Genomic DNA, 12,203 nt, shown 5'->3' on the forward strand with positions numbered 1-12,203 from the left:
ACAGAGACTGATTGTATAGTCCCTGGCTTGCAATAGGTGATGCCTGGTGGTGGCGGTTAGGAGCCAGTTGTCTAAGTATGGAAACACTCGGAATCCTAGTCGTCTCAGGTGGGACGCCACTACTGCCATGCACTTGGTGAACATCCTGGGGGCTGAGGTGAGGCCAAAGGGCAGAGCTCGAAACTGAAAATGACTGGCTCCCAGCCAGAAGCGCAGGTGATCTCTGGATGGCCTGGCCATTTTGATGTGGTAGTACGCATCCTTGAGATCTATAGAGCACATCCAATCGTTCGTTTGAAGAAACGGAAGGATCAATTGTAGCGTGACCATCCGGAATTTTTCCTTCTTCATGAAGGTATTGAGTTTGCTGAGGTCCAGTATTGGCCTCCATTCCCCTGTTTTCTTTGGAACTAAAAAGAACCTTGAGTAAGTTCCGGATCCTATTTGGTCCACCGGGACTGGCTGGATGACTCTTTTCTCTAACAGCCTTTGTATTTCTATGGCTGCCTGATCCCTCAGATTGGGTGGAACATCTGGGAATCTTTTTTGTATAGGGGGATTGTTTAAGAACAGGATATTGTACCCTCTGGTTATTATGCTTTTTACCCAGGAATCTGAAGTGAGATTTAGACAGGCCTCTGGGTATAAAGCCAAGCGACCCCCGACTGCCTCCAGAGCAGGACAGCCGGGCCTCCACTCAGGAGTGCTGGATGGGCTTGCCAGGGACGCTATCCCTGTCGCCCTGGTTCTGCGGACCCCCTCTGCCACCTGGGCGGCATCTTCCATTCCTTCCCCCTCCTCTGCCTCTGGGGGGGGGGGGGTTCACTAGGTGTGGATTGGAAAGCTCCCTGAGTCTTCCGGAACCACATTTTTCCACCTCTTTGCCCTTTGGGGTATGGCCTAGAAGGGGCGGAAAAACGGACCCCTACGGCAGACAGGGTCTTTCCTTCTTGCTCACACTTAGTGAGCGTCTCCTTCACTTTGTGCCCAAACAAGGATGAGCCATCAAAAGGGGAATTAGTCAAGGAAGACTTAAAGGCTTCCGCAAAGGAGCATAGGCACATCCAGGATTGTTTCCTTAGAGCGATCGCTGAAGCTGCAGCCCTACTCGATCCTTCGGCTGCATATGAAATGAGCCACATGGACGAGTTCACTATAGAGTTTAGGGTACTGGGCTGTGCTGTCACCTTGTCTGAGACCACAGCATCTGTGGTACCCTGAAGAGCATCTCCCAACTCCTTGAGGAGATCTCTCTGAAGGCGGGTAAAGTGAGTGAGGTAGTTCAGTGATCGCATGGAAAACGTCGCTGAACTAAAGATGCGCTTCCCGTACCTGTCCATAATCCTGGAATCCTTATTAGGAGGATGAACAGAGGAAGATGCTTCAGACATTTCCTTCTTGGTGGCCGGCGCCACCACCATAACGTCAACTGGGACCCCTTTGGTGAGGTACACCTTATCCTGTGGGGCAGTGATGTACTTATTGGGCCTCCGAGGGACTGGTTCCAATGTATCAGGGGACTCCCACGCCCTTCGAGCTATTAACTCCATTAACTCGTCGAAGGGCGGAGTTACCCAGGAGGTGGAAGGTTGAGCCCCAAAAGCCTTCAGTAACACCGACTCATCCTCAGTGGGGGCAAGGGACTGCCAGTCACCCCTCTGCTTGAGAATTTCAAGGATGTCGGCAAATGAGACATCCTCCGAGGAGGACCCTGGGGACCCCTCTGACTCATCCAAGTCAGTATCCGATGTCAGAGATTCCTGTGGGGAATCAATGTGCCTCCTCTTGCACAACCTCTTCCTCAGGACATCATCAGAGGGGGCCATCTGGTGAAACTTCCGAGGAGCAGGGTTCACCCTCTGGGGTTGACTGAGGCTTTTGGTCTCTACACTTGGCCGGGATCAGTGGTGCAGAGACAGAACATGGACCCTTTGGGGAGGGAGAAGAAGAGTCTGATGATGTGAAAGTCTTAGCAGACAAGACATTCCTCATGGCCTCGAAGGCACCGGAGCCCCGGGCAGAGGGTTCCATTAGTTCCAAAGAAGACGGTGGCCTCCCCGGGCCTGGAACCACAGGCTCCGATCCAGAGGACGGAGCCGAACTAATCTGCGCTGAGGCACCGAGGGGAAGAGTCGGAACCGAAAGTTCGGTTTGACTCTCCCCCCAGAACCAAGGAGAGATTGTAGGCTCCGAGACCCCTCAAAGGGTACCGAGGGTGTCGAGGTCAGTGGAGCAGAGAGCACTAAGGAAGGCTTCGGCCCCGGTGGATCCACGATCATCAGATCCTCGACTCCCGGCTCCGATGACTCGACGGGTCTCGAAGGAGGATCGAGAGACAGGACAGGAAGGGTCTCAAGTTTCAAAACCAACTGGGACGAAACCACAATCAGTTTGGATAAGGCCGTGTTCTCCATCAGTTTCTGCACCACTCGATCCACATCGGTGTCAGACAGTCTGGAGGAACGGGTCGAAGGGGCCGAAGAGGTCACCGAGCGAAGGATCGATGAAGGGGTACCTCTGATACTGGCTCCAAGACCTGGACCTCGACTCGAGGCAGTATCTCGGTGCTCGGCTCCAAGGTCTGTGGAGCCAGCAACCGAATCTTAGCAGAGGTACTCGGAGCCGATGACGTGGGCTCCCATACCTTCGAAGACTTCGATGACTGGTCTGCCTTGTCCAATGTCTCCTGAAACTCCGGTTTCAGGAGACCTCTCTCAACCAGTTTCCTGCGTCTCTCCATCATCACTCTGCCACTAAACGAGTGGCAGATGGAACAATCCTCTTTAAGATGGAGAGGACCCAAACAGTAGACGCAGGAAACATGGTTGTCAGTTATGGACATTTTCTGTCCACACTGGCAACGTTTAAAGCCAGATTTGGCTTTTTCTGACATTCTTTTACAAAGCAATGCAAATGCAACTATAAATGTAAAAAGCACACCACACTAATCCTAATAATAATAACAGTCTAAATTTATATCAGTAAGAGAAAAATATAAAGTACTGTCACAAGAAACATACAACTAGTAAGGGAACTATCGATTAACTAGGGGATTATCAGTAACAGTTTCTGTCAGATCCCTGTCAAAAAAAAGGGAAAATGGCCTAAGGTCAAGAGGCAGCCACTCCCAAACAAGCTATCGCTAATTTAAAACACACACAACTATAATAAACTAATTACTGTACTGTACTATCTATCCAATCAAAAAACTTCACAATCTAAGAATTTTAGCTAAATATATGAATATAAAAGTAGAAAAAATATAGATTATACTGGCCCGAGCTCTCACTCGACGAGACGTGTTGCAGCGGCAAACTAGATCTGAGGGTTAGCAGCAGGGGATCATGGGATAGGGACTGTGCCTCGAGCTTCTCTTAGATGCAGAGCTTGGAATGTGGCCGACTCGGAGCCGAGGGTTCGGCTCCGAACCAGTGTGTGAGAACAAACGGCGAGATTGAACAACTTCACATCTCTTATCAGAACAGGTCTTTCATTTAGGATTTCACTCTCTTTCTCTTTAGTTGTACTCTGATATCAATTCCCGATAGGGAAGGCAGTTTCTAGGCTACATTCCAAATGTTTTGTTGGTCTCTTCCCATTCTATTACATTTCCCTCTCTAGTTATTTGCTCCAGTTACATTGGTTTCTCTGCCAGTTTTCTCCAGTAAATTCCAACCCCCTCGTGCCTCCTTTCTCAATTCTCATATTGGCTTAGTTCTTTGAACAATGTCTGCTAATTTATAAATATGATATTATCGGTTCATAGGTGGTTACTAGGCTAACGGCTCCAGGGCCTTTACAAGCCTAGCCATGTAAAAAACCCAAGTACCCTTACTGACCAAATTTAGATGGTCGTTGTTAGAGCGATACTGTGATCAGCACAAACTGCCCCTGTCCATGAGGGACACAGGTGCCACCCCAGGGATGAATTTATGGTCACGCATCCAGTAGTCAATGTTGCGTGGTCATTGAGCAGCTCTGCTTCACACTGAGTGGGAGCTAATTCCACAGGATTGGGAATTGCTGTGAGATTATCTGTCTCTCCAGCATGTTCTGTTGATGTCACAGGCTAGGCTGAGATCTCTGGAGTGAGTCATCCTTGCCCCATTTGATTTGTGGATGTGCAGCAATTCCAACAGGGTAGGGTCCGATACTGCTCTGTATGCCAGGCACAGTTCGCCTCTCAGCAGCCTGTATGATACAGAGTACAGTGTCAAGGCTTTCAGACTTTCCATGAATGTCATGTTTTGGAGGCCCTGGATTCCCTTAGTAAGAAACCTCTGTGGTCTCTCCGGTTGATGCAGGTGTCTGGTGAAGTACATACAGAAGGGAGCAATGAACTCAATTAGTGGTCTGACAAGGGTCATGTACAGTGGAATTATAACCTCCATGGTCATGGATGTGATGCCCTTATTTATGAGATGTGCAATATAGAATGCTTTTCTTACCACTACGGATACATGGTGATCGAAGTTTAGATTGCTATCAACCTGTGTTCCGAAGTCTCGCACTACAGAGTTTGAAGGGTGCTATCTATATCATAATTAGCAGGGGCTACTACTTTGCCAAATGGGATAATGAGGCATTTTTTTGCATTAAGCTTCAGACCATGTGTTTGGCAACAATCATTTGTCTGCATCAGCCCTTTCTGTAATATGTTAACATCGCTGGGGGACTCTATGATTGCGCACAGTTTGCAGTCATCTGCAAACTTGGTACGCCAGAGGCTGTATCTTCACCTGGACTTCAGAGAAATAGATTCCAAACAGTAGAGGGCCCAGCACAGATCCTTGTAGTACCCCGCTGGTAACTGGTCTACTGGTGGTGGTGGTGAACTCCCCAACTTTGACAGTGTGCATTTCATCAGCGAGCCAGTTTGCTACCCATCTAGTAACGTATGGATTAATCCCAAGCTGGGAGAGTTTCTCTATGATATCTGAATTGGGGCTTGTGTCAGAGGCCTTGGCTAAATCGAGATAGGCAGTATGTACTGTTTTTCTCTCATCAACGGCTTTGGTGACATTCTCAAAGAAGTCCACCAGGTTGAATAAGATCGATCGATCCTTGAAGCCAAACTGGGTTGGGTTGAGAGTTTGAAGGTCGCCTATGTCCTTGTGGTTAAGGTCCATGATGATTCTTTCCATGGTCTTGCAGATAAGGCTGGTTAGAGCATATGTGTTGATAGTTCCCAGGGTCAGTTGTTGGATCCCCTTTATGCAAGGAGATTACTGCTGCTGTTCTGCACTATGCCAGGACAAAGCCATTTCTCAGGCGATGGTTAAAGTGAGTGCTGCATGGTTCTGCTAGGTCTTGTTTTAGACTGTTTAGTAGGCAGCCTGGATGTTATTCGGTTCCACAGAGGCTGTGTTTCTAGCCTTGGAGAGAGCTTATATGACCTGTTGTTTGGAGAGTCTCAGTAGAGGACTGGTGTCGGCAATCATTTGTGGAATATCAGGTGGGGACAGGGGGGGTGAAGTTATTGCCATATCTGTTGGCTAGCAGGTTGGCAATTTCCTCAGGTTCAGTATGAGTTGTACAGCTTACTATACACATTCGGCACACAGCTGAGCATTCCCTCTAAGGTTACAGACATAGCTAAAGAATGCATTATGATTGCCTTTAGCTAAGGATTCTTATGTGGACTTGTAGCTTCATGATCATCACTTTGTACTTTGAAACATTGCTTTCTGCTTGTATTATGTATATGAATGTTACCTGTGTAGCTCAGAAATATCCCTTCAAATCACGTAATCCTACACCATCTTGTTCTTTTGGAAGGATCAATTTAGCCCACTTGACCATTGCACTTTTCTCCTCCCAGACAAAATCCTTCAACTCTTTATTAATTATGGACTACAACTTCTCTGGTTAATAAAAATATGCCCGACCTGTATATAAAACTAAAGGGACAAACATTTGCACTGCTTTTAACTTGCTTCCCATAACCCAAAACAAGAACTTCCAGTTTTTCAGTTTTGTGCTACCTTTTTTAGACTCTTTCTGCAGATTCTTAGCTGCCATAATGGAATCCTTTCTAATCCATATTCCTATATACTTTATTTTATTGCACCCCCATAAATATGGATATTGGTGAACCAATTCATGTGTGGGTAACATAGTTTACAGCTATAGCCTTTGTTTTATCTTCATTTATTTTTTCACCAAAAAGACCTGAAACTGTCTCAAAATGCTCCAAACACTGAGATGCCCTTTTCTGGTTTTATCAGGTAGAAAATAATACCATCTGCAAATAACGCCAACTTTTCTAGATTGCCTTACCAATTATATCCTAGAATTTTTTAGTCCCTTATTTTCTTTGCCAATGGCTCCAAATATAACACAGACAAAAGGGAAAGAGGACTCCCATGCCTGGTTCCTCTGTTCAGACACAACTCATCAGACAAGAACTCACTCTCCAACAATTTTTGCCTCCGATCCCTCATTTATCCTCTTAATTAACCTTATTAGTAGCAGGGAATAAAAATGCTTCCACTGCCCTACTCATAAAAGCCCAGCTTACTCCATCAAAAGCTTTCCTGCATCAAGACCCTCTAACAGCAGCAGTATTTTCTTACATTCTGCTTCCCTACGGATCATCACTGTTTTATTAATGTTGTCAAATGTTTCCCTACTTTCCAAAAAGCCACACTGATCCATATGTATAAATTTTGCAAACCCTTTGCTATTCTTTTAGCTGATATGGTCAAAAACAATAAGCATGGTTTAAAACTGAAATGGGCCTCTATGAGGTTGGGTCTGATGGGTCTTTACCAGCTTCAGGTATTACAGCCCCCCCCCCCAGCTCTCTTCCAGGATGTTGGTGCTTCTCTTCCTTTTAAAATACTGTTAAACAAAACCTTGCAGGTTTTTATCGCTTTCTTCCCTACTAGCTCTCCAAACCTTCCAACAGAATGCCATCTATTCATGTAGACTTCCTTGTACACTGATTATATGTCACTGTTTTTAACTTACCTCCTACTATCTTAACTGTTAATTGTTGAGTTTCATCTACACATACTTAAGTCTTCCATAAATATTTCCATTTGAGCTCTTTCTTGATTTCCACTATCCTCTGCTTTATACAAATTTTCATAAAATTTCCGAAAGACATTTAATATCTCTACAGGATCTTTTATTTTTCTTATCAATAGGCTCCCTAAGTTTGGCAACAACCCTTTCTACTTTAAGGTTATCCATGCTAAAGCTCATGTTACAGCCTGTGCTTCTAGTTACACTTATTACTGTTGGCTCGTCTTTCTTTATTCCTCTTCCAGATGTGAAAAACAGCTTGTATGTTTTCAGAACACATTAATGTTTAGCCTTAAGAAAAAGTAGAAACTGTCTTCTAACCTTGATATGAAAAAATGGAACCAACATCAAATAGTCTGCCAAAGAAATCCTCATCATGGATTTGCACACCGATAATCAATGGTAGAAATGAAGAGGGAAAATAAGTCTTCTCAGTATCAAGCTCTCTCTCTGGCAATTCTACATTTATAAGCAAAAAAGGACTTTGTGGGCTTAAAACTAATTAATTCCACAACCCTGACAAACAATTAAGAAGATTATCAGGAACTCTGGTCACTGAAGATTACCTGTTGGTTCATTTGGGCTAGGTCTTGAAATATTTGTTAATTTTCCTCTTCATATTTTTAACATTTAACACAGTTTTCAGCCTTGTGTTTCTACATGCATGTAACTACATAAAAAATTCAAAAGAAAAATATTTCAAATACAGATGCATCAAAAGTGATCATGTTTACTAGATACTACCATGCACTTGGTGCAACACTAAACTCATGCAACTGTTTCAACAACTGGAACATTAGATAATGATGGGATGTCTGCAGAAACTATATTACAATCTGTATTTAACCAGTTATATTTCATGGAGCAGATAAAAAGAGTAGCATGCATCTGCAAAACAAATGGGGACAACTCAACAGGAGAAATGAATTACTGAGCCAAAAAAGTATGACTACTGTTCTTTGTAGACAATTTATGAAAAAGATGGACCTGAATATTCTGCTGAAAATCAGCAACATACTTGGGAGCTGTAGTACTATAACAGCACTTCACTTTGGCATAAAAGCAAACAGGTGGCAGATCTATAACAGAGAATGTCACTGGAAACAGTTTGGAGAAAACATGAAAAGCTATACAAAAAAATTAAATGGAAGTATAAAAAATAGACTACTGTAAGATGAATTCAAGCAGAACAAACAACAATAGCATAACAAAAATATGACAACCTCTTCAGTACCAACTTGATTAAAACAGAAGAAACACCCCATTGTTATACACCAAAGTATTCTAGATGTGTTAATTGAGCAGGGATAATTTCACTAGATGTGATGATATTTGGCTCAAGTCATCAAATAAATTACCAGCACCAACAGCTTTTTAGTTCCATTCCCTAAGCTCTTTTTTTTGTTTGTTCTGTACTAGTGAACTAAGACCCAAATTAATGTGAAACAAATATGGACCAAAGATTCCATTCTTTGACTTCAGCTTTTCCTTATGGACAGCTACAGTCTAATCCTGTATATCAGCAATGACTTATCTTTCTAAAATGGGATCTCTTTTAACTTACCTGCAGTGGTAATGCAGGTAGTGTTATCAGATTGTGACAGAGAAGGTGTTCGACTTCTTGGTTTCCCTCTAGGACCTCTTGATCGCCTTGGAGAAGGTGGATGAGGACAGCTCTCTGAGAGTTCATTTCCCTTTGTAAGGCGAAGGCGTCTATAGAGCTCTTGCAGTTCTTGGTTCTGTTGCACTTGGAGAGATACCACCTCCTGAATGTGTCTGAAAATATTTGAATAAAAAGAGCCATCACAACACATTTTAATGAAACAAATCGGAAAAAGAAAATTAATTCTCCATTATGTCATATATTTAGAACCAGAAGCTATTACACTAAAGAAAGCAAAAATGCTGACAGCCAAATGTCACTTCCGAAGAACTATAACAGCACAAACAAAATACGGCAACCTTGCATTTTCATATGAAAAATTTGGTTCCCTACTGAAATGTCAGGACTTGAAACACCAAGTCCTGACATGCCAAAAGAAAAGATCAAAAATGCAAGAGAGAGAATATTAAACACTGCTCTTTCCGTTTCAACTTTTTTTGTGGCGAGCAAGCCCCCAAACCTCCTGAACACGTATACAACTCCTCTTGAGATTTGTCATACCTCAGTTAAAAGGGAATATTCTGAAAAAAATGCACTCTCAGACTTGGTATATTTAAGTCCAGATTTTCTACAAATTAGTCTCCACATTGCAGGGCTCGATATTTCAAACGGTTAGCAAACAATTTACCAAATAAGCATCTAAAAATGAGAAACCTGTTATTTCTATTACTACTTCAAAAAAGTTATTTTTAATGGTATAGTTTTTGTGTGTCTTGCCTTTGATGTTTTTTTTTTATTACTCTTTACGGACCGGAGTTTCACTGTGGCGACCCCTAACCGGGAAAAGCCGAAAGACAGAAGACTCTCTCAGAATTTGAGCCTCTTCTGAGAAATATCTGAGCAGTTCTGGCACAATTTTGTCAGAAAGCAGTTTCAGGACAGCAATTTAGATTATGCACAGACTTCGATAACATTCTCTTATTCAAAGTTGTTTTGCACTCTATATTAAAAAAAATCTTTTCATTAGGCAATATACCATTTAGGCTAGGCATCCAAAAATACTGCATGGCTCATTTAAACCATAAATTATATACAGTACAGATAAAAATTACCAGATAATTTTTTTTAATTGCTGAGCTTGGAATAAGCAATGCACTTGGTGCAGCTACTGTGTTTTAGTAATTAACACCTTGTAAGTTTTAAATTTTTTATTCGGTAGCACATTTAACATACACACACACACACACACACACACACACACACACACACACACACACACACACACACACACACGCATATATGAATAAAACAAATGTGCATACTTCTCAACTCTCTAGATTTTCACAGAATGTCCAGATGTTTGCCTCATATTTTTGGTCTGTTCCTCAAAATTTGTGGTTTTCTGGCAAATCATTTAGGACAGAAGTTACTAAATAATGACTAACATTTGACTTTTAGAGATCACATCACTCAATGTATGCTACTATAAAAAATGCTACTCTAGCAATGTTTTAAGTTTATTGGACTAATATTTAAATTCTATCCCCGATTTTGGGTCTTTGCTCCTCATTGGGTTTGGCTTTCTCCAGATTTCTTGTGCTTAGAGGTGGAGAGGTATGCAAATGTGTATAAAACTTCCAAGAAACCAGTCACTAAAGTGCTTCCTAAACTCCTACGACAATTTGTAAGCTTTTACATGCTTTAAAACAGATGAGAATTTTACTATCATGTCTCAAGTGAAGTGTATTCTGCAAGCATCAAGAACATGACAAAGGCTACAAACTGAGAAGAATTTGACTATCCTTATTTAAAACACAACTCAAACATCCTAACATGACTTGTTTTGCTACCAAGGTTGTTTTCAGTTAACTTGAAAGCTTTGACACTATGATGTATAAATATTTTCAATTATTGTGTGGAAATATCGAAATACATGTGGATTACTGACATCAACACCAGATTATTCATAAAGACTCAATTAGGAACTTCAAAAATTTTCACTTTCTTACTAGAAAAAAGTGACTTATGACAGTTTAATCATATTCCACACCAAGAACAAACTATGGGCAAACTGCATAGCATTTGCTTTTGTGCTCAAATTATATAACCCAGCCATTGCCAGAATGGATATGAAGCATTTGGTCAGTAAATGCACGTGTACCAAACTGACAAATGTCCCAGTACAATACTTAAAAAGTTGATGCACTGAATTAACACTGTGCCTGTCATTTTACAATTTGATTTGGACTGCACTGTCTTGATTTGCTCACCTTACGTAATAATCAAGCATTGCAAAGGAGTGCTACAAAAGTCAGAATTATCAAAAGTGTGTGTGTGTGTGTGTGTTGTTGAAATTCTTACAGCTCCACTTTATTTTGGGGAAACTGGGACCACTGCATTGTTTTGGTCAGAACGTTTTAATATTAATTAAGCATTTGTCCCTTGAGGATTATTCTCAATGGGGCTTGAAAAAATCATCCACATTAATTCCCTAGTATGTTGCACAAAATCAAAATTAATAAAATTTTACACAGACTTGGGTTAGCAAATTTTTAGCGCAATTGAGGGGAAAGGCTGCTTCTTTAGATACACTTTACTTACAAAGACAATCCCAGCCAACAGAGCTGGACAGTAGACATGCACAGAAACAGTTTGTTAAGCAGATGATCAATAAAGGATTCACTAACTAGCTCCAAAGAACTGCTGTGGGATAGACACTGCACATTACATGCAATAGCAGCCTTAGTGGGCCCTTCACATGGATCAGATTATTGTATATTCTGAAAAAAAAGTGAAGGGGAAATTGGGATTGTGGTTAAGGTCTTTACCTCACAGATGCAAAATATAGGGTTTGATGCTGACCTTCAGTTATTCATTAGGCTTTTAATAGTCTACATACCAACAGCCTAGTATTTGCCTATGAACCTATTTGTTTACGAACGTACTTCCACACAAAGTCTTGTAATACTGTTGCTACTTCCACTAAACTTTTATTGTGCTATATTAAGGTTTTAATTAATGTGTGCTTATTTATTAAATGTTTGGCTTAGTACAGTTGTGCAAGTCCTACTTATCTGTAACAGCAGATGTCACTCTTATGTGCATTAAGATGATGAGGCCTGGGTGTTCGTTTAAGTAGTTTATTGTATACAAACATATCAGGATGGATGGCAGGAGCACTAAACTTAAATGAAATAACTGACTGACTGACTCATACTTACATGCTCACACACTGGCTACTCACTCAAAACGGCACTCTTGCCTGCACATGCTCAGTACTTATATGCACATGCTGACTCACTGGAAAGCTTATTGAAGGACCACTACAGGCAAATGACGAAAAAAAACATTTTTTTTAATCTAGTCATGAATTTCTGCACTGACTTTTTACAAAGAACAGTTTTGTTAGTTGTAGTTCCTGACCAAGTTACTCCTCCCACCTCCCCTCGTTCAATGAGCCGGAATCTCACATTTCCATCTTGGTTAGGTTCAACTAGTCAATTCTGCAATGACAACAGACATCAGAAAAATCACAGCCTGGTGTGCCACTAAAACTCTTCCTTCATATGTT

General features: G+C 41.8%; 1 protein-coding gene across 1 annotated transcript in view; it reads right to left on the bottom strand.

The window, feature by feature from the left end:
- Positions 1-12,203, bottom strand: part of WNK3 (WNK lysine deficient protein kinase 3) — a gene marked incomplete in the record, with an annotated part of 2,462,820 nt that overhangs the window by 291,195 nt on the left and 2,159,422 nt on the right. Inside the window, 1 exon segment of the mRNA XM_044079290.1 lies at positions 8,594-8,805. Coding sequence (XP_043935225.1) covers positions 8,594-8,805 — 212 coding nt within the window.

This window comes from Protopterus annectens, chromosome 8.part0 (assembly GCF_019279795.1).
Source record: "Protopterus annectens isolate FY-2018-M chromosome 8.part0, PAN1.0, whole genome shotgun sequence".
In the NCBI taxonomy this organism is placed as follows: domain Eukaryota; kingdom Metazoa; phylum Chordata; order Ceratodontiformes; family Protopteridae; genus Protopterus; species Protopterus annectens.